The sequence below is a fragment of the Trachurus japonicus genome, chromosome 7 (assembly GCF_045865225.1).
Source record: "Trachurus japonicus isolate A0001 chromosome 7, Traja_1.0".
In the NCBI taxonomy this organism is placed as follows: Eukaryota; Metazoa; Chordata; class Actinopteri; order Carangiformes; family Carangidae; genus Trachurus; species Trachurus japonicus.
The window spans coordinates 12,598,467-12,621,128 of record NC_140913.1 but is presented as its reverse complement, the minus strand read 5'-3'; the positions used below and the strand labels follow the sequence as shown (position 1 = coordinate 12,621,128).

General features: G+C 42.1%; 1 protein-coding gene across 4 annotated transcripts in view; it reads right to left on the bottom strand.

Annotated features, from left to right (window-relative positions):
• Positions 1-4,255: 4,255 nt before the first annotated feature.
• tafa5l (TAFA chemokine like family member 5, like) overlaps positions 4,256-22,662 on the bottom strand; it is a 49,090-nt gene continuing 30,683 nt past the window's right edge. The window contains exons 4-6 of one of the 4 annotated variants that reach the window (XR_015036140.1): positions 17,818-17,892; positions 5,824-5,867; positions 4,256-4,408 (exon numbers count right to left, since the gene is read on the bottom strand). Coding sequence is in view for 2 of the 4 variants with exons in the window: in XM_085781261.1 (XP_085637387.1) it covers positions 5,844-5,867 (24 nt within the window). In the remaining 2 variants the exon portion in view is untranslated. Of the gene's footprint in view, positions 4,409-5,823; positions 5,868-17,817; positions 17,893-20,703; positions 20,844-22,662 lie in introns of those variants that run through there. The other 3 variants (XR_015036141.1, XM_085781261.1, XM_085781262.1) reach the window with 3 other exon arrangements.

Below are 22,662 nucleotides of genomic sequence, written 5' to 3'. Positions count from 1 at the left end.
GTGTTTCGAAGTAGAGGTGTGTCGAAATGGAGAGCTGTCCCCAGTTGTAGCAACGTTAGCAATGACCGGACCATAACAAACAGCTCAGTATACGGATCCACTATCCACCGGTCAAAAAGCCACTTACAGCCACAAATAATGCTCAGAACAGCACCAAACGTCATCAACAGTACAAACATGGTCCCAGCACATAATACAAGGCATCAAACATCTGTGAGCTTTGCCTGGTTTCTATTGAAAAGAGACGAAAACAACTCACCCACTCTGCTCCAGTTATACGCTATGCAGCAACTTTCCGTGTCCAGCACAGAGTCCCGGCACTGACAACACACACCGAGGCCGACTGGCAGCATAAACATCTGGTTTTAGCGGCCACCGACAAGCATTGACCACCAGACTGACCACTTGATTCCCCCATATCCTATCTGTGATGTCTGCTTGTACAGGTAGTCAGCTGGCATGGAGGCGATTACCGAGTGAAGTAGAGTCCCGCGCTCAAGGATGAATGTGTGTTTTACTCCATATAATGCAGTCAAAGTTCCTATGTATCTTGCCTACCAGTTTATAAAAGTTATTATCGAGTGTTCACAGGGAAATGAACGGAGATAATTACGTAAACAAGCGCGAGATTAGACGCGAGATTAGACGCGACGTCACACGCGCGACCAACGCCGTTCGTTGCCCGGAAGAGACTGTCTAATTTAGTGAAGGAGACATCACGGACACGGCTGAGTTTATGGAGTTTGAGAACAACAACGACTGGTTTCATTTTGATGGGCGCTACTATCAGTTTGAGTTTACTGAAGACAAGCTGATGGAAATGGAGGCTAAAAGTGACAGAAGGAGAGAGCTAGTGGAGTCTAATGTTGGACCTGGGGGGATCAATGGTCAGTGTGGTGGTCACTATCTGTGGCCACTGAAAACAGATGTTTATGCTGCCAGTCGGCCTCGGACGTGTGTTGTCAGTGCCTGGACTCTGTGCTGGACACGGAAAGTTGCTTCATAGCGTATAACTGAGAGCAGAGTGGGTGAGTTGTTTTCGTCTCTTTTCAATAGAAACTAGACAAAGCTAACAGATGTTTGATGCCTCGTATTATGTGGTGGGACCCTGTTTGTACTGTTGATGACGTTTGGTGCTGTTCTGAGCATTATTTGTGGCTGTAAGTGGCTTTTTGATCGGTGGATAGTGGATCCGTATACTGCGCTGTTTGTTACGGTGCGGTCATTGCTAAAGTTGCTACAACTGGAGAAGCTAGCGGTGAGCAGACTTCATCTCTCGAGGGGGGGTCTAACTCGGTGTTACGGTGCGTTGGACCATGGCTTAAACTTACGCCGGAATATCCCTTTAAGCTAAAGTGCGGAACTTTTTCAATAAATGTCCATCATTACAAGATGAGAACACACAACACTGGTTAAGCCATTCCTGCATGGGCACACAGGAAATAACAGGAATGGAGGGGGAGCAGGAGCAACAGGTAGAAACAGGCACCCAAGACAGGGCTCAGAAGTGGACTGTACTACACAGGAAAAGCCTGGTTGTTCAGCAGGATTACAGTCAAAGAAAGAAAATGACCGACGTAGAAGACATTTACAATTGTGTTGTTTTTCCTTTGTGGAGAGGCCTGAAAGCTGAAATCAGACTGAGAGCAGATACGGATGCCGCTTTACTGCTGATATGAGTAGGATGTGTTGCTATTACTTGTGTAATTTAACATTGAACGGCACAGTGTGACTGATGTTTGCTGCTGCTTCTCTCAGTGAAAATTCAGTGCTTTTGTGAGTGAAATGACTGGTTTGACTGAAAAATGTGTGAATGCGCCACAGTGCGACCGACAGACACTGTTAGACATTCATAGCAAAGCTTCCTGTTACCATAACAGGACAGCACACTTTGCTGGTGTTTGTCGTAATACCAGCAAATTGTGCTGGGCCGAGTTCAGGTTTCTACGCTGTGAAGGACCAGAAAAGATTGTGGCTGCTCTGCCGTTGAGCACCACATGCAGGGAAACGGATGACCTGGAAACCTGGCTTGAACTAGCTGGTCCTGGAGGAGCTAATGCTACATCGAGCTGATAGACTGCACTAGCCGGTAAGCTAAGGCGAGTTGGTCTGGCTGTGAATACTGCAACTATGGCCAAGATGCTGATTTGCGCCAATATTCACCACTGTTATTCGTGTAGCTATGTGACCGCTGCCTTAGCTGCAGCCACATTCACCTGTGGCCACCGGCCACTGCCTGCATTCGCTTCTGTGTCACGGCAACCTCCGCCACATTCAGCTGCAGCATATGTTTATACTTTTTGTTGTGTATCTTTTGGTGTGGAGTTACGCATAGCCCTCCTTTGTGCCCTACAGCATTCCGTAATCGTCGATCCTGCAGTAAAATGTACTGTATGTGAAGTACCAGCTGATTTCCTTCTGTAGATGTTAAAACATATCACCTGAATTCCTGTATGTTTGTGTGACCGCAGCCTTTTCTGCCAGACACAACCTGGAAGAGCCGGTAGGGATCTTGAAATTACATAGAATTCCACTAGGGGTCGACAGAAGTTATGCACTATAGCTTTAAGTATGAAAATACAATTATGAAACACATTATAGATGAGCTGAATAATCCAGTGTGAAACATTTATAACTGTGTTTAGTATTACTAACTAGTTTCAGTGTTGAAAGAATGCTTTACTTAATAGTGTATAGTTGCAAGTGTTACTGACAAATTAACAGAACCACCTCTGCAAACATCACCCACCTCAGTTAAGATTACCACAGCTTGTCTTGTATTGTGATACTTGGATTGTGTTTCATTTTATTCAGTGTTTTGAAATATACTTACTGACGTTCATGTTATTCTGTCCTCCTTTTCACATTTTCTTTTTGAGGGAAGTGTCTCCTGTAATGGCCGCCAAAACATTTCACATGAAAATAGACCAAGATTCTGAACTGCATTTAATCACACATAAATTGATTTTAATTACAGAATTTAACTTATGTGACATACTTTAGATCTTTCCCCTGGTTTCAATAGTATTTCCCACCCAATATAAATATCTCTATGTACTAAATAAATGACAAGAAAGAAAAAAGAAAAGAAAATGCTCAACATGGGAGTCATCAGCGAAGATTCAAATAGAATCCAACATCTGTAAAATCACAAATGCTTCTTTTTGCCAGACTCTGAGCTCAGGTCTGGGCGTGTCCCCAAAAATATACAAGAGTATGAATAATGCATTGGATATGACTTATTTCACAGTGTATCTCTGCATGGGCACACACACACACACGCACGCACGCACGCACGCAAGCACGCACGCAAGCACGCACACACACACACACACACACACACACACACACACACACACACACACACACACACACTCATTCATACATGCGGACAAGCACCCACATACATTTTCACACACGGACAGATGCAAATTTGTGCACGCACACACACACATTAAGTATAGACCATTAAAATGAGCCAGGGGTCCTCATCTGCTAATTGCTCCCGGTGGTGTGTACAAGATGTGCAAGGTTCATTGACAAAAACTACTCTTCTAGTCTATGTTGGCACCACATAATAAAAAAAAAACACAAGTAATAAGCTAATTCATCCAAAACGTCCACATTTCACCATCACAGAGGAAAGACAGTCAATTTGTCTGTATCGTCTCTTCTCCGACGTTCCAATAGATGTTCATGCTTTTTCACATCCACATTATCCACAGTGTGTACGCAGAGATTTTGGAGGCTACGACCTCGTAAAGTTTCATCCAGCCAAATGAGAGAAAGGTGTTAAAAGGCCGGAGTCCGGTGGACGACGAGGCTTGGCTCAGCCTCAGTTACAGACACCACTCTTTAGCAGCGAGCTTGTCATTAAAGAAACTTGGCTGGGATACAACGCCCCGGACAGCTTCATAGCAGTGACAGTAAAGAAGATGAAGGGGCTGACTTTTGAAAGACCTTCTGACAAAGTCTAAATCAAGCCACAAAGGTACAAAAGAAAATCTCTTCAAGGAGCCGTCCCCTGCAGACCAGACGGTGGCTAACGAAAAAACAAAAGGTACAGCACTTCAATGAATTTTCCGCCCACTTGTTCAAACCTGTTCCTTACAGGGATTTTCTTGACTCACTATGATGTGTCCGTGAATTTGACTGCGGTAAAGATTCAATGCCGATGGTGTACCATGCTGCTCACTGGAGAGTTCTCAGAAGTGTCTGCTGAGAGTCTTTCACTGTGGTGACTGGAGAAGCTCTGTTTTTTTTTTCATTTATTTATTCATTTTATTTTACTTTTATTTTTTACAGAAGGTCAGGTCTGGTGTAAAGTTTTGGAGCCTCATTGGTGAATGGACACAATGTTTGGTTGTAGTGACTGGCATCGGTTCTTGTTTGAATCACATCAATGAGCCTGTTGGGGAACAGAAGAAAAAGACAAGTCAAAAGACTGTTGCTGTTTCATAAGCCTGAGTCAGCTCCATGTCAAAGTTATCACAGCACTCAGATAGAGCACCATCTTCTACCACACTATACCAAACTGAAAACTGTCCTGTTTACATTAAGCTGCAGCAGCACGTCTTCCCCCTACTTGAGAGAAACAAATTCATTGACTCAGTTAATTATCATTTCTCACATGCACAAAGACAACAAGCATGTAGATCAGGGGTCTTCAACCTTCTTCTTTCTTTCTTTCATCATTTGATCAAGAAACCCATTTGAATGATAATGGAACTCTGCCATGAATATGTTATATGGATAAATCCATAAATGTTATACATAAATGATTCAGGGTGACAGTGGACAAATGTGACACCCAGGACTGCCCATATAAATCATTCAGACACTTAAATATGAGTTGGCAAATCCACACAGAATTGCACAAATTCCCAGGACTGGCAAATAAATATTTATGACGCCCCCAATTCCCCTCTTCTCCCTGTCCTTGGTAATTGTGCGTGATTCATTTTGTTTTCTCGGTGGAAGAGGGAAAATCAATCTTAGACTATTGGCTGGGAGACATAAAGCATGCAGATTCCAAATGCCTGTGGTTTTGCAGAATATAAAAGACACTCAGTTGGTGTTCTCAGGAGGGGGATTCAGTTTAATCTTTAGTAGATTTCCTTGTTTTTTAGAGGAGAGAAAGATGTTTGTGGAAGTGAAGTTCACCTGCCTACAGAGTTGGCCCTACCTGCTCCCAACTGCCAACTTTTAATAAGCAGAAATCCACTTGGAGTGATGTGAGGCAGGCAACCAACATTTTAACATTGATTTTTTTCTTCACCATGTAGCTTTGGCTTTTTAGGTTTTCACTGCTGTCAAAAACAGCCTCCCACAATGTTCAGTTTTCTGCTTTTGTCATAAAAAGACAGCTTGGACACTTGAAGTGACCTCTGCCTTTGATGTAACCACAGTCGGGCTTTTCAGTTTCCACCCCTATGCATTTCCACGAATCCAATAACCCCCTTTGATTTCTCTCTCTTTTTTTGCATTGATACATCAAAGTGGCAGCATCCTGAGAAATGGTGGACATCATTGTGTCTTTTCTAAGGACTGCCTGATCTTTATTTAAGCGCAGTTGCAAGAGTGGCACTGGAGAAATACTTGATGAATAGATATTAATGGTCGATTCGGTCCTGGTCTGAATTACACTGAACCTTTAGCTTCTGCTGTTCATTAAATTTCCTTCAAGAAGTTATCATTTCTGCTTTTGATCGTTAAGTCTTTGCTTAGCTTTGTATGTCAAATTGCTCGACCCAAGTTACAGCTTCAAATTATATACAGTAGATGCAAATCTGAAAAAAAAAAATCATTAGAACACCAACATACCTGCTGTTTTCTTCTGCATCCTACGACGGCTCCTTGGGCAAAGGCTGGAAAAGAAAAGCAGAAGAAGGTCAGCGTCACAGGAACAGTGGGCTGGCCTTCACCCACGTTTTATTCAACTTTCCTTAAGCATATTGGCCTTGGACGCAAAGCAGCATATGTCCATTTAAAAGCACAGATGGCGTGTCTTCCAATTATATCTAAGGCGAGATGAAAGAAGATGAAGGTTATTTTGTTCTCCCCCAGTTTTTATGACCTCTGAGAACACCACTCCTCTCCTCAACCGGAAAATACGAGCGAGTAATGGCTGCCTCATTCCACATTAACGAGTGAGAGACATTTCTTTTCTTCCATCAATGGCATCGCACAGATAGCAAATTTTTATCACATTAGCTGTAGGGCAGGGTGATAAACAGTGTTCCACTTTGTTTCTCTGTGAACAACAACTTCTCGCCTCCTACATTCATCTTAAGAAGAACACATGACAACACGTTGTTTTCCCCTTGACCGGAGGAAAAAAAGCTCCCTTGCCTTCTTAATATTGGTGAATGAGCCACTTTTGTGTAGATAATGACTCTGCTAATCATAATCAGGAAGCTAATGGTCTGTTTAGCCAATCAGAGGAGCCAAGGCGAGACGGGTGTCTGAGCATCGCATTGGCATTCCCAGCAGTCTCTGCTCTCCTCTCGGCTGTGCCAGGCTATCTGCAGCAGCGAGGCAGGCAGACTTGGTATTCTGCTGCCCACCCAGTCTGACGTCCTGCGATCTGTCGTTCTGTCTGTCCGACCGGCCCACAGACTGACCGACCGACCGGCTGTGGCGCTGTCGAGGAAATTCAGTCCTCTGAAGAGGCGCTGATCCATCACACCTCTCCAGCAGCATGTCATCTAAATGCTAAGTACTTCCACCGCATCTTTAAATCAAAACAAGAAAAGAAATGAGCACAGGGCGAGCGGTTGGAAGGGATAAAAGCTTATAAGGGCACAATAGAATCTACAGAGCAAACCCTTAGCTTTTTGATTACATTCATTTTCGAGTGAGAGGAAATGTGGAAGCGGAGACACAGGGGCATGTGCATGAGGAACCCAGAGACCTTATTATCCCTTCAAATGTACACATAAAAAGGGAGAAGGAATAGTTATTGCTACACTAGGCCCAAAGGTTTCTTCAAAGAAAATAGTATGTTGTCTGATTTCTCCCCAAAAACCATCATGAATGCACCTGAGCTGCTGCCACAACAGGACCTCCTCCCTCTCCCTCAGTCCGACTCTTCGCTATTGATTGGAGGGATTCGTGAACTCGGAGAACTCAGAGTGCTGAGGTGGCAGAGGAGGCCGACACTATTAACTGCTCCTACTAATTAAAAGGGTAATAAGGTGAGTTTGGCCCCACGGGACGAGCTGTGCAGGAGCCAGAGCCGGCTGTTTGCCTGCCATGCGCAGCGGTAAACAGTGCTCACCACCTCTGGTGTTTACACGACGGGAATCCAAGGACGTTGAAGATATATGCAGCTCCTGCTGGCGTGAAGGGTGAGGAAGATTTACAGATAAGACAGACAAAAGAAGCGGGGACACGCTAATAAGAGCTTCACTGATTGGTTGTGCTGTGGTGAAGTGGAAACATTTGGACTTGGTCTCTGAGCTCGGGGTGTCCTCGTTTCATCATCACTTGTAAACACTGAGCACTGTGCATAAATGATAAAGTTTTGCAGTTCAAATGAGGTGCATAGCCTGGATCTTTGAGCGAGTGCCAGTGGAGATTGGCAAAAATATTAAGGGATTCAATTAACTTTATTCCTTATCATCAACACAGCATATTTTATGATCAAAGTATTTTTAGGAAACAGTATGCTTTCCATTTCACAAATAAAATCCTCAGCTAAGGTAATGTTACAACCCCCAGATATGTTTATTGCCAGAAGTGGGGGAGACCACTGGTACAGCAGACAGCTTGTTGGCTCAGTGCTCAGGGGGAAACAAAGTAGAAGGTGCATGTTTGGTGGCACTTGAAGCTGCAAAAGTCTCACCAGCAGCTCACCCAGCCATTACAGAGACGGGTGCTGTGCCTTCACTGCAGTAACTAAGATTTTTTCCCTGGGGTCTCTCATAACAATAGGACTCCTGCACAGGACGTAGTTGGTTGGTTTCATCAACTGGAGGCTCCTAGAGGTCCCAGTCATTAGCAGCCACTCCAGCTGTGGTTGTTATTAGGCTAACAAGCACAGCGTCAGCTACATACCGGAGACATGCCGTGACTATCAAGTCTGAGGTACAAAAGCATCAGAGCATCAGAGCCAGGGCTCTGCTGGTGGCAGTAAACCAACACTGGTTGCAAAACATCTGTTTGCATTTGCTGATTTATGTCTTGAAAAGCAGCTGCAGAAAAGCCAATTGCATCTATTGACCAGATTTCAAACAAATGCTTTTAAACTAGATACCTTGTAGTATGTCACTAATTTGGCATTTCAGACCTCCAGAGAAAAATATCTGAAGCTTCAGCTGCCAAATGCTAAAACAAAAGAAAGAAAACTATTGCTTCCAACTCAACGGTATTACCAGGCATTTCTTTTTTCCACTGCAGAAAGTAACTCCTACAGTAAATTTTGACTTTCTGTTTGTCTCAGAGACTGGTTTCCATTTGTCTGTGTGTCACATTAAAATCACTCAACAGGCATTTGAAACTAGTTCAGGTGAGGAAAAGTTAAAGTGAACATCCAGTCTACATTAATGTCTGTAAATGTTGCAGCTGCATGATAATGCAGTTAAAGTGCAGATTAATTGGAAGTCATTAATGCACCACCTCAAACCACTAATAGAACTTTGATCAAAATGGATTTAGACTTGATGTTCATTATGATGCATAACACAAATCAAACACATCTCAGCAGCCTGTTTGTTGACTTTCATACTGAGAGAAAACAAAGCAGCATAAAGGACATCTGGAACAGAGGCTAAGACGTAGCAGCAACATATACTGCAAAACACTTTGCTCTGATGTGGATGTAAATGCAGTAAATTGAGTTTTCACACTGTTAAATTGTATTCCATGTTATTTTTGCTGATGCATTCATGAGTAGGCAGATGGTTTCTTCTAAAGAAATGTATCATAACTTATCAGTTGATCATCTGTCTTGTTTACAAAGTCTTAATCTGCATAAAACTGTATTTACAGCAGTCACATAAACATGGTGGAATTAGGAGAACATTTAGTCAAGTCACTTTTATTTAGAAGCCCAATACTCTGCAAACCTGAGGGTTGGGTGGGGTTGGAGTTGGGGGGTGGGAGGGCACAGCATGCACCATGAAGGCTGCAGCTCGTCCAACCCAGTCAATCTCTCTCACACTCTGTCTCCCTCTCTCTCTCTCTTTCTCCCTTACAACCCTGCATTTTTATGTCACTATTGAAAGTAAATAAAAAGCTTCAAACAACAAGTGTGTCCTGGCTGGTGCATCAGTTTTTATTGTCAGTATGTGTAGCTTATGAGTCCTCAGGGCCAATGTACAACTACATCAAATCACAAATAGATTACTCTTGGGGCCGGATTTACTAAGATCTCAGATAGCGGACGCTATATTGTTTGCGCCCGCTATAATATTGCGAGTTTGGTTAGTGCACGCAAAACAGGTGATCTACTAAGAGTAACCCGCTAAATGAAAACACGTGCAAACCGCAATATGTAAATGAGGGTTTTGCGCGTGTAATCGTTTCCGCCATGGAGAGAGTGGACAGAGAGCTGGATGGACGAAGGGACAGAATGACATTTGATCCGATGCATAATGACAGCATGTGTGTTCATCTCTCTCGCGCTCTGTTTAGATAAATAAACACAAATCGCTACAGGGCCCAACTCGTCATAGTGACTAACAGGCAGCAGCTGCAGCGACAATCACACACCTGTAATATGTGTGTGTGTGTGCCGCCCATGATCGAGTGGATTAATAGAGAGCTCAGGTGGGACACACGGATCTAAACGCTCTGACCACGGACCAGAGGGATCAAACACGGGTGAAGGCAGCGGTGACGTGTCTCAGTCCGGGACCGGGACTGAGAGACGGAGCTGAGCAGCCAGGTGAGAGGAGAGGAGAGGAGAGGAGAGGAGAGGAGAGGAGCGCACTGCAGGACTGACGTGCCCCGTGCGTAACGGCGCGTAAAAGACTTTTAACACGGCTGAAAAACTATTACAGAATGACCCAGACGTGAGGAAATGCAGAGATGTAAGATCACGGGGCTCTGACAGGTATCAAATCAATAAACGCATACGTTTTGGCAAAGTTGTATCAGTTAGTACATGGTTTTCAGACGTGGTGAATAAAGACGCAAAAACAGCCACCGCAATCTCTTCCTGGTTTGGTAAATCACATTGCACGCGCTAAATAAATCTATTTGCATCTACTCCTCCCAGTATTTAGCACGTTCTGGCTGAAACGCCCATATTTACATATTCATCAAGGCAAACACGCTAAATGGATCACACGTGCTATTCTGCTCGTGTGAGGGACGCAATCCTCGGTGCGTCCGGTTAGTAGATCAGGCTCCACATGTGTTTGCGCGTGCAATCACGTTTGCACACGTTTTAATACACGCAAACCTTTAGTAAATCCGGCCCTATATCCCTAGGCCCTCGTTTTGCATTAGGGAAAAAACAGATTTAATACATGTGTGTTAGTCTGAAAATAATAAATGTAATCCTTTGAAACTTCATGTGAGTGACCCACACAGCACATTAGCATATAACTGAAAAAACAAATTGAGAAATTGCAGGTACCCGCTTTTACTGTTGGAGACAGATCTGGGGTTATGTTAAAGGTGGCAACAGCTTCTAAAATTAACCAGACATAATATATAGCGGCTCAGTACATCAGTCGAAGCAGCACTGAACAATTTATTAAAAAGGCATAAACAAAAAATCCAAAGGCCACAAAAGGCATTGGGGCTTTGAAATAGGATGCAGCAACTGAGCTCGAGTGAATGTGTCCAGTCTATAAACAGGGTTTCTGCATTAGTTATTACAAAAGGGGAAAAAAGCCTGTGTTGAAAACATGGCCTATGGCTCTGACAATTTTCACAGCAGACGAAGCTCTGGAGACGAGCAGTGTGCAGGCTACAACACAAATGGCAGTTCAAAGCCTGGCTATGACAGAACTTCAAATAGGCGAGCTGGGTAAAGTGTGCAGAAAGTGACAGCAGAAGCGACCACATTCATTCGCGGCCTCAGACACTGAAGAGGGGGGGGGGGCAATGCCCGGCCAAGTCAAACTGAAAAAATAACTCTTTTAATAGATGATGGCAGCACCAGAGGAAATAAAAAACAATGTGTTCCTGCTTTACACCCTGTCAATGACAACCAAAGGAAATATTAGATCCTCTAAATGAAATCAGGAGGCGTCCTGCGGCACACGCATGTTCAATAACACAACATCTACGATAACACAAATGAAAAGGGGAAATAGAGAGGTTGGTTTGGTTTAGCAATTTCTCTCTTTTCTGAATGTCTCTATCAATCTAACCTATTTCAATACATTTTCTGCATCAGTCCACACGCTATCTCCTCAAGACTGATGGTCATGCCGCAGCACCCTGACAAACAGATGAGTTGAAGCCTGAGCAGTGCATTTCTCTTTCCGCTTGATAAATAGAAGATCTGTAAATGAAACTGAAATAAAGAGTATATTTGCTTATCTGGCGAAACCTGTGCACTCTGTGTGTGTTTGGCATGGGCCGTGCCTGTTGTTTGATTGTCAGTCATTTTTGTTTTATAAGTGTACATCCAAAGGCTACAGTGTGTTATTATCCCCGAGGATCCAGAGAGGGAGCTGTCAGATACAATATGGCACGGCTACTGTCAGTTCACAAACATGAATGTACTGTATAAGAAAGCCTGGAGGTGAGCCAGCGAGACAGAAAACACAAGACTGAGCTGGACTCATGCTTTTCTGTCTGATGTGTGTATCAAAGAAAGGATGGTGGTGCAATCCACGCATTGAACAGACTGTGACATGAGAATAACAGTTTCACTTAATTGTAGATTTGTGCATCTCTGTGCAAAACACTAAAAAAGTTCAAACCAAAACCTACTTGTTTTGTCCTAAACCCAGTGATGCTGAAAAAGATTCTGTTAGTTGTGCATGTAAAGTACGTTGGGATTTTTTTGCTGGTGCAAAGAATTTAACGATTTCTACTGCAAATGAGAGTGAAAACCAGCAGAGCACCTAAGGACATGTTGCACAGCATGCATATCTAATATCTGGAAGAAAAAAAAACGCCCTGGCCTGCTTTATCAATGTATTTTCGAGATGCAGATATTTTTCTAATGACCTCCAGTCCTGATTTCCTCACTGATATTTTCCTGCTGTATTAGAACACATCCTCTCACTCAGGGCGCATCTTTACTGTATTTATCCTTCAGCACAAGGAGTTACTATTCCAGAAACAACCTACTTTACGTCTCCCATTATGCATTTTATCTAGGCTAAATGAATGCTGCTGGTCACAGCGCTAGCACCTAATGAAAGTGATTTTACCATCAAAGACCACCTTTATCTAAAGATGGCGTCCCACTGAGAATACAAATCTGTTAGCACGAGGTTGAGATGGCAGCTCTGTGGCAAATACAAGAGAACTAAATGCAACAATTTGCATATCCTAAAAAAAATAACTACACTCAAGTCATAACGAGAAGTGCAAAGTCACAAAGGTGCTAATGCAATTGCAAATTGGACTCAAGCACTGAAGGCCATCTACAAAAACATATTTAACTCGAGTGCGATGAGCTGTTTAGATAAAGATTTGGAAGAAAAACCATAATGGAAAATGTGCCTATAAAAATGAGATCACATTCACAGATAAGAGATGTGCCCCTCCTCCCTCTAATCACCTGCCTGTTTTGTCTTTTGCAAACATTTTCTGCAGGATTATGCTTATTCATTAGCACGGAGCCAGCAGTGCTCACAGGTTGTTTTTCTAACAGTGCAGTTGTAACACAACACACACAGAGGCTTCACTACATGCACTCTAACATACAAACATTTTTTTATTTTTCTTCCTGTAGACAAAACAGCTTTTAAGATAATAAATCAGAAGGGCGAAGGCAACTCTGTTTTTCTGCCTGGTTCTAATCTGGTTGTGTTGCATCAGCAGCAAGAAGGCAATAATATGAGAGCTGCGTGGGTGTCAGCATCTGCATCTCTTAGTAGAGCGTGTAGTCTTAGTGCAGGGTGCAGGCCAACTCCACTCAACTTCACCAAAGGATCAACTGGGTAATAATAATACTAATGACAATAATACGATGTTTTAAAGCAGCCCAAACCTGAATGATGGTGATCATTTGTTGTATTCTATTTCACACAGTCTCTCAATCAATCAATAATAAAAATTTGGAGTTGGGTAATATTATGATATGGCATGGAATCATGGGAGTTGTTGTCTTTATCACTGCTTTTTCTTGTTTGGAGTCAGTTGTTCAGGTGGTTTTTTACAGGAAGCCAAATTATCTGCAGAGGTAAAGTTGGACCATTACCATCAGTAAAATCACTCATTTCTGTAGGTTTGAGAATGGATGGAGACTTTTGAGATGATGTAAGAACACAACTCACAAATATAAGTTTAGGTTTGGTCATTTTTAGACACTTCAATGGCGAAATGTTACAGTTTATAAGTTTAAATGGTTATTTTGTTTGACAAAACATCCCAGGGAAAGACCTAAACCATCAACGTATTGGTCCGTCTCTCAATACTACGTACAATAGGTTCCTATTGGAGATGTAAAGTGTTTAAAACAGCTGACAAGTATCTAATTTTATTTGATCAATCAGTAATTTCCTACCGAACACAGCTGGGAATTGTAGCTTAGAACAGGAGAAAACTGTACCTCTGCTGTGGATATTTTTCAATGGTTCAAATTTGGTGATTTGACTATTTACAGCAGCAGGACAGTGCATGGACTAAACTACACTGAACTACTGTGTATGTGTGTGTATGTGCGTGCGGCCGTGTATGCGTGTGTGTGCATTTGTGATAATGAAGTAACATGTCACCTACTCTGACAGTGCGGCTCACTGATGTGTTTTTAAATAGTTTGTGGATGACAGTGGAGAGGAATGAGACGTATCAGATCACGACTTCACAGGCTCAACTCATTAGCAGGATTAATTCATTGTTGTTTGTCTCCCCGTGAAGAAAGATATTCTGTATACGATTAAGATTTCACCATTAGAGCTGAGATCATTTCACCTGCAACTCTCTTGTATAAAAGAAATTAAACCAATTGTAGAAAATGGGGTAATTAAGTTGAACTGCAGTCGCTGAAGAAGTGAAATGATGTCACCACAATATTAGTTTCTCCTGCTGAGTTGAAAAACAAGGCTGCATTTGAAACAGACGACGCGTGAGGACGTTTTTGGCAGCTCAGCGAGACTCAATTTTTAAACCTTATTGCTTTGTGTTGATTCCGATTTGAGCACTACATCCTTTTCCTTCCCTTTACACTAATGATACAGAGCCAAGCGAAGCCCTGTCAGTGCCACCTCCACTCTCCTGCCTCACCCACTAATCAACTTTTCATTTCAAGGAGCCCAAGACAAACAGTGGTGTCGCCGACAGGGCCCGGGAGTGCAGCGCCTTCGCCTTTCGAGAAGGAACCTCATTAGAAGTCTGTCTCAGGGTCAGATGGGTTGCCAGCTCGGCAGTGACCATGGCGACACATGACTTGGCAGCCTCGCTGTTTGTCGTAGACATTGAAGCCTTTATAAGCCGAGGTGCTGGTGTTACATAACCACACTGTGGAACTGCATCAACTGTCCGTGACATTTTCCCACCTCTTTCATATGAGGTGAGAATTTCATAACTCCTCCATCACTGGACGGGGCATTAGTATTCATACAGCTCCATCAGCACAACCCAGTTTTTCTTTTTCTTTTCCATCTCTGCATCATACAGTATGTGCAACAGTGCTGATTCAAATACCTGTTCTCATTTTCTTTGTTTCTCAACAAGCTGAAACTTCTTCCTTCTTTTTTTTTCCGCCTCCTGCACAAATCTAGATTTTGGTGTCACATGGCGTCCATTCAAAAAGCTGGCAGTGATGTCTTAATGTTTACAGCAGCACTGGCAGGACTACACACACTCCACTAGTTCTTCGCCTTGGCTGAGACTGGAACAAAAAGCACATAGCTGGAGGAAGGCCGCCAGAGCAGAAAAAAGAGAAAATGCTAAAAAACATGATGCAATCCTCTCTGACCTCCTGGGTCGTTCTCTCTGTGTGTGTGTCTGTATATGCTGTTTGGCGAAAAAAAAAGCCCAACTGCAACTGACATGTTTCTCTCCAGGCCACACACACACATACTAGCTGAGCAGTGGCATTTGTTGTGTGTAGGAATATTTTTTATTTATTATTTTGTACTGTCTGAGGGACATGAAACTACAGTCGTAACAGGATCCAATCAGGGTTTTCAAACACTGTACTGTTCCCTTTGGCCTGTTAAGCTCAGGACATAATATTTGGGGAAACAGTCAGATCCTGCACTGACGAAGCTTTTAAAAGGTTGAATTTGACGTGATAAGCAGAAGCTGATAAGAGACCTCAGCAGGGCGCTCAGCAAGCGCTGTGATGCAATCTCACAGCTCTCTTGCTCACCTGAAAGGTGAGAAATCATTTCACTGTCCTGAATTCTGTCCATCCCTCTGTCCGTCTGGACAATTTTCCTCCATGTCTAGCCTCCACCAGCGCAGCACACGTCCATGCTCTTGTGAAACCAGCAATTCCCATCCACACCCTCCCTGTCAAGTGTACGAAACCAATCTCATAACACCTCCGCCCTCCCCACCCCACCCCTCCTCAAATGCACTTTCCACCATGGAGAATATCATGTATGGATCTTTCAGCGGCTCGCTAGTGAAGACAAATTGCCGGCTTGTTTGGGTGTGTGTGTGTGTGTGTGTGGTGGGGAGAGGTGGTGGTGGTGGAGGGAGGGAGCGGCCTCCAGAGAGTGATTCATATTAATGGCTAGCTGGCAGTGGGGAGCGGGCTGCATATGCAAACTCCATTAGCAGGTTAGGCTGGAGAGTGTGACCTGGCAGTGCCACCGTGAGCTGCACACACAGGAGTGTGTGTGTGTGTGGGGGGGGGGGGTAAAGACCTTTAGTAAAGACACACAGGTGCAGGAAAGTGGTTAAAGTGGGTGTGTGTGTCTGATGCAGGTAAACTAGGGTATCACTTTATTACTTTACTTTACTAAGTTTATAGAGTATTTTATTTAGACATGTATTAGTATGTTCAGCAGCTTTATCAATAAGGGAATTTTTTTCATAATGAGAATCTTGAATATTATATTTATAGTGATTTATCATGTCTGTGGTGGGGAGAGACCATTTCTGCAGGTTTCAGGTTAAATACTGGATTATTGTTATCTTTCAATCATCAATTGTCAACGTTGCCACCTGAGAGATAATAAATGTGTTTTTTTATTATTTAAAATTTCTTGTCTATATTTTTGATAGATACAGTAGTGAATACTGGAGACTGGAGGCAAGGGAGTCAACAAAAATACAGGAACCAGAAGCATTGGCATCAAATTAAAAGACATAAATTTCATAAAATAAATGGCCCATGTTTCAAAGTGTCAGAGAGTTTGTTATCACTGTGGGGAGATAACTGGGTCAGTCAATCACACAAGCAGCCATCCATAAGAGTCTTAACCAAACTCTGGACAGAAGTGATGAGCAAACAGATGAACAGTGACATTTCCTGAGCTCCACCCACGGTCCACTCTGCATACACTGGGTGAGCCAGTCCAACCTGGCAGCCAGGACGGGTGCTCACCCAAAAACATGAACAAACCAAATGCTGCATCTGAAAAACAACAGATGACATAAAAATATGTTTTTATCCCTACATAACAACCCTCAGCTGCTGCACTCAGCACTGTTGCTGTTCCCTCCTTCACCCCCCCCCCCCCCCCCCCCCCCTCCTCCTCCTCCTCCTCCTGTCTTAAACAACCACTTGTATGTAAATATTTAATAATTGCTTTTTCGCAGCAAAGTAAAAAGTGAAATCTAATCAACATTTCATATCTTCTGCTGCTCATTTCATTTTCAGGACGTGGCTACATGTTGTGAACAGTAATTAGTCTGCCACTCAAAAATAAAGTGTTTCTGCCTCCTTAGCCAACAAAGTATAGATTGATCAAATCAGACCGAACCTTGAAGCCATTTTTAACTTTACTTAACTCACTGAGACTGAACTTTGATTTGATTAAGGTGCACAAAACTAATTGGATTCATTAAGCAATTTGACACTGGATTTAGATCTGTTAAAATGCCACTGAACCCAATCCCATGTATAATTGATAATAACAGGGTAATATATGATTTATTAGATGCACAATTTTCTGCATGATCTGCCACCATCAGGTACATTTGTCACTTCAAACTCCACCTACGTTGAACCAGTGCTCTACTGCGTGAATAATGACTGCAGCCAATATCAGCTTTCAAAACACACATGGTAACACTGGTGAACACAGGTGTGTATGTAAAATGTGATTATGTGCTCGTGAAGACTCATTGTTTCACAATTAACAACACCCCCCCACCCTCTTTCACACATATTTGCTCACAGATGTGGGAAGAGAGTTTGGCCAGTGGCCGAGCGACAGCCTGGTCCTCTGCCCCCCCCCCTCCTATCCTTGTCTTCACGCTTCAGCCTGATCAATCCTATTTATAGATTTCCCATTTTCATGTATCTTCCAGAATGTGCTTTCATCTCATTTCAGGTCTTACAACAGATACCTCTCGATATCCCCTCGCCAAAACTATAACCATCACTGCCCCCCTCAAAAAACACACACACACATACACACACACACACACCGGCACCAGTTGTACATAACTTCTGGAATAACATGCTCAGCAACAGCTAATGGAGGATATTCAATATTCAGTGGAACACGTCATCTGTATTTTTTTTTGGTAAATATATGTACAAAAAAGTGAAACACTAACCTAAGTGTGCTGTCAGGGTAGATTACAGGACGGTGAGAATGCGTGCGTGAAATCTGCAGCAGCTGCCCAGGGCTGCTGGACGGAGGAGGCAGAGGAGCAAGAGAGATACACAGACAGAGAGAGAGGGAGAGAAGAGAGAGAGAGGGTAAAAAATCAACAGAGCCAGTCACAGGTTGACCTTTGGCCCTGTGTACCTGATGATGAGGACAGCAGTCTCCCCTGCCCTGTCCATCTTGTCATCTCTTGCTGACATCAAAATGCTGTATTGTGCTGGTTCACTCGCTCTGTCTCTTTAAGTTAAGTCCCTCTGCGTCTCCCCTTAGTCTCTCTGTCTCTATATGTTTTGACATCTTCATACCTGAGGCAGATATCTGTGTCTGCTTCTCTTTCAGCAGATTTATTCCCTTTGCAATGGTGGGAATTACAAATGAAGTCTAGTCGAGCAGAATCTATAAAAAAAAAAGACAGGCAGATTTATTGGCCAATGATTATAGATTATTATTAATAATAATATTGTATTAATATGTAGGGCTGTTGCGTAACATGAAACTGGAGAACAGAAAAAAGCCAAAGACGGGTGTGAGGTAGCAAAGAAAGTTTTTCCATTACAATAGACAATTTGTCTACAAGAGGGCACTTAGCCTGATAAAATGCTACGCTCACTGCGTGTATTGGTGATCATTTTAAGGAAGCCTTATTAAAAATGCAAATGCAATGAAGCTAGCCTTTTTCAATTTTGGCCGAGCAGCAGGAGTGACTTGGAAACACAAAGTGAAGTGAAAAAACAGCAGTGTAGAATAGTCACACAGTACACCAACAGACACAGTAAAGTCAGTTATACCAAACTCTAAAGTCAGCTTTTTATTAGTTAGTGGTCATACGAGACCAGGTGAGGCAGCACCTGCAGAGGTGGTGTATTGAAATGAACAAGGCTGAAAAACATTTATGAGTGACTTAGTCCTTAAAAAATAACTCTTAAGTCTCACTTTAATTTGATCTATATTGATAAAAGTTTGGAGGCCAAATGTCCGGCAGTTGTGAGGGCTCAATGCACTGCAACTGAAGAAAATACAACCAAACAGACAAAACACAAAGACTGTCAGAAAACATCTTCATCATTGTGATCACGAATGAGCTGCAAATACTCACAACAGAACAGAAGTATTACCAGGGGACTCTACAAAGTGATGGACCTGCTGGGATGCACTTGTTATTCAATGGCTTTTGAAGTTAAAACCATTGAAGAGTAAATATGCATGAATGCATTATAATACCCCCATGCAGTTGCAGGTTAATTACTGTGTTTTTAAAGTTATTACCTAATTTCAAGAGTGAAAGTAAGAGAAAAAGGGGATGAAATGTAAAAGGACTCAAACTCGATTTTTTATTTTCAAAACGATGAAAATGAGTTTCGTGTTTTCTTGAGTTGCTGTGAGTTGAGCTCTCAGGGCCACCATATAAATGAACCTTGAGGAAAGATATCATTGTTACTTGAAAGAGGATCTTTTTATGACAATGAAAAACTGAAAAAAATTAAGCAGCAAATCATACCACACAGGGAGAGGAGGAGGCTTCCTTCATACGTCACTGTGCTGCTGGACTTGTGTCAGGAAACTAAACAAAACCAAGAAGAAGCAGTAACACCCTCCTTGTCTCGCTCAGTCACCAGCCTGTTGAACAATCACTGATCAGACTAAGAAAGCCAACCAATGATTGTTCTTCATCAGGAAGCAGAGGAGCTTTGAAGTGACACATAGGAGCCTGGTTGAAAGCATCTAAATATAACAACTCGCAGCAGCAGAGTGAGCGTATAGAGCAAAAAACAAAGTTGCTCTGCAGAAAATGTTAACATTGAAGGAAAGGTGATTGGTAAGTCACAAAATATGTATGTTGCACATGTGTGTTTTTAACGGTGTGGGGATTGTGTGGATTTTAACTGTACTTTCTTTGGGAGAGACATATTGAGAAAGAGGTGGACAATAAAGTCAATCAATCAATCAAGTCCCTCACAGTAATACCCAGGGCCCAGTTGTTCAAAAGTAATCTGATTGGATTTTGGTTAATGGATAGGATAAAATCTAGAAAATGGAATGTTCAAAACTAAAAACGGATTCTGAAATCGGATTAGATCACATAATCCAATCTGGGTTTTAATCTGGATCAAGCCCTCAATTTGCGTTGTTCGAAATGTTTTAGTAGGATCTGGATAACTTTGATCCAAAAAATCTGGATTATTCTGATCCCAGCAGTTGGGTGGATTCAGGGGGGATTTCAGGAACAAAATGTAATTTAAATATTAATTTAAACTTGTTTAAATAAACAACATTTATTATACAATTATGTATTTATATTTTGCACCTGATTTTTAAACCATTTCAGTGATGAAGTAAATAAAGTTAACATATGATCACTCTACAAATGATCTCTCTGAATGTTTTTCCCAAACTACTGGACATGTAAATGAAATTAAGGTCTGGCTTGACATTGAATAAATGAAAAACAGCACAGAAGATATATATTAACACCCCAGTTTCAAATAAATGATACCATTCTGCTATTCTACCTGTTTTTTACATACCTAGGCTAGCAGCCTTTAGTGTCCCATTTAGCATTCGTTATCCGGATTTGGTAATCTTGCTGTATCTGGATCAGACTGATCCAATCCAATTTTGCTTTGAACAAGTGGGTTAAAAGTAAGATGGAAAACGTGATCCTGGATGGCAAAAGAAGAGATTTCAAAATCTGGTTCATTTTTATCCATCTTTTGAACACCTGGGCCCAGAATATCAGTGGACAAACTATGGACCAAATATGGACAACATTTGGATCCAGTGGAGCAAAGAATTTAGTTTTATTCCTCAGCATTGCTTAATGAGGCGGGTTGAAAGCAAACAGAAGTTCAGATCAGGTCCTTCAGATTTTAGCATCTGCACGGCTATTGCCTGAGGTGATGTGATGTAATGTGGCTTCAGATGGCAACACAGTCTCCAGTTCCTGAGTGTTTTCTCACATCAAGCAACCAGTGGCTGCAACAAGGAAACACATAAAAGAGAGGAAAATTCAAGGCAAAAAAACCCCCAAAAAACAACTTATGAGGTGGCAGCTTTTCAACAACAAACATGGTGGAGCTGCAGAGAGAGGGTAATTGTGTTTCTTGGATGTGTCAAACATAGATTAGCACCACATCACTAAGGATAAGTGGTGAAAGATGGTCACCTGGTGGAAAACAACAGTGACCTCTGTTTGCACCGAGCATTAGGTTGCATAAGTGTGAAATTGCCAAGTTGGTAAGGTGTGAACCACATGGTAACAGAGAGATCTGTATCCATGGTGACTCAGTCTGACTGACTAGGCAAACAGCAGTGTAGCACCTGGGGAGCGGCAATTATTGGCCAGGCTGTAGTTTTTTTTTCTCCCCCCATTCAAACACATTTATAATGATGCTTCCTTTATAATTACAATAATTAGTGATTTGCACTGATATAACAAAGTTGTGCTTCCTGTGTTTTGTTTGAGTGCTGAATCACGTTGCACAGCCTCCGTCAGGGCTGCAGTGTTGGCAGCTCTGAGGCATTGGAAGCTGCGAGAGGAGCCTACAGAGGGACAGATGACACCATATTGAAGCTTTTAAAAATTCACCATGTTTTGTATTCATTTACATGTCTCACTGAGTCAGGGGGAGGTCACACACTGTTGTCAGCCATTCCTACACTGATATGTGAAATGTCTGCTATTGTGTTGGGTAAATGATCTAATCAGCTGCTTGCATTAATATTTGAATTCACATCTTGTCACTTGCAGCAGTCGTAAGTGTTACTGCACAGAAAAGCCTCTGATGACTTAAACTTGTAAACTAAATGTGTTCCTCTGACCTCTTACTTTCTGACTAAAAAGACAGAGCACATAACCTCTGTTTTAGCTTCATTCACTGTCTCTGTGTTAGTTTTAGAATTGATTTTAGGATTTTAACAATAACGTTTAAGGCAGTTTCTGGACATGCACTCAAGGATATTACTGATCTCCTTTCACCACATGAGCCCAGTCTACAGCCAAGGGTCTAGTAACCATTCCCCGGTCCAGGATAAAGACTGACTGTTTTAATTGCTGTACTTTTGTATTATGTTTGTGTGCTGAAAAGCACTTTGTAACTCTGCTTTGAGAAGCGCTATACATAGTAAGTTTATTATTTTGATTAAATATGTTGACCTTCATTTACTCACTTATTGTAATTTTGTTGCAAATTGTATTCTATTCTGTTCTTCTGTTCTTTTATTATTATTGACAACACACATACAAAAGAAACAGATAGTTTGTTTTTGTTTGCCTATGTTATTATAGCTTTATTACCTGGTGATCAGCTCATCAGTCGTCTGTGAAGCACTTTGAGCTGCACTAACCTGTATGAAAAGTGCTGTACAAATAGTTTGACCTAAGTTTGATTGATTGATCTGCATTTCCTGACCCGCGCTGGGTTCTGTGGTGCCGGCTAACGTACTCCACCACCTGAGCTTTGACCCCCCTCTGATTGGACAACAACTGTTGTCATGAACAAAGTAGGAAATTGATTATTTACATTTCATAATCAGAATGCTACATTTTACAGATGTAGATATGTAGATACTTTGAGCATAAGAAGAGGGAAAAATATAAAAGATTATGATGTCAGATCAGGCCTAGTGCTGGCGCTAACTTGTCAGAATAAATTAATAATGTTTGCTCTGTTCTCTTTGCCCATAATTGCAGCAAAGAACCATGAAGCACCTTTTTTTCATATAAGATAAATATTAAACTTGACTTGAGCTACTGTCTTCTTTTCCTACATCTCAACTCAGAGCGAGCTGCCTG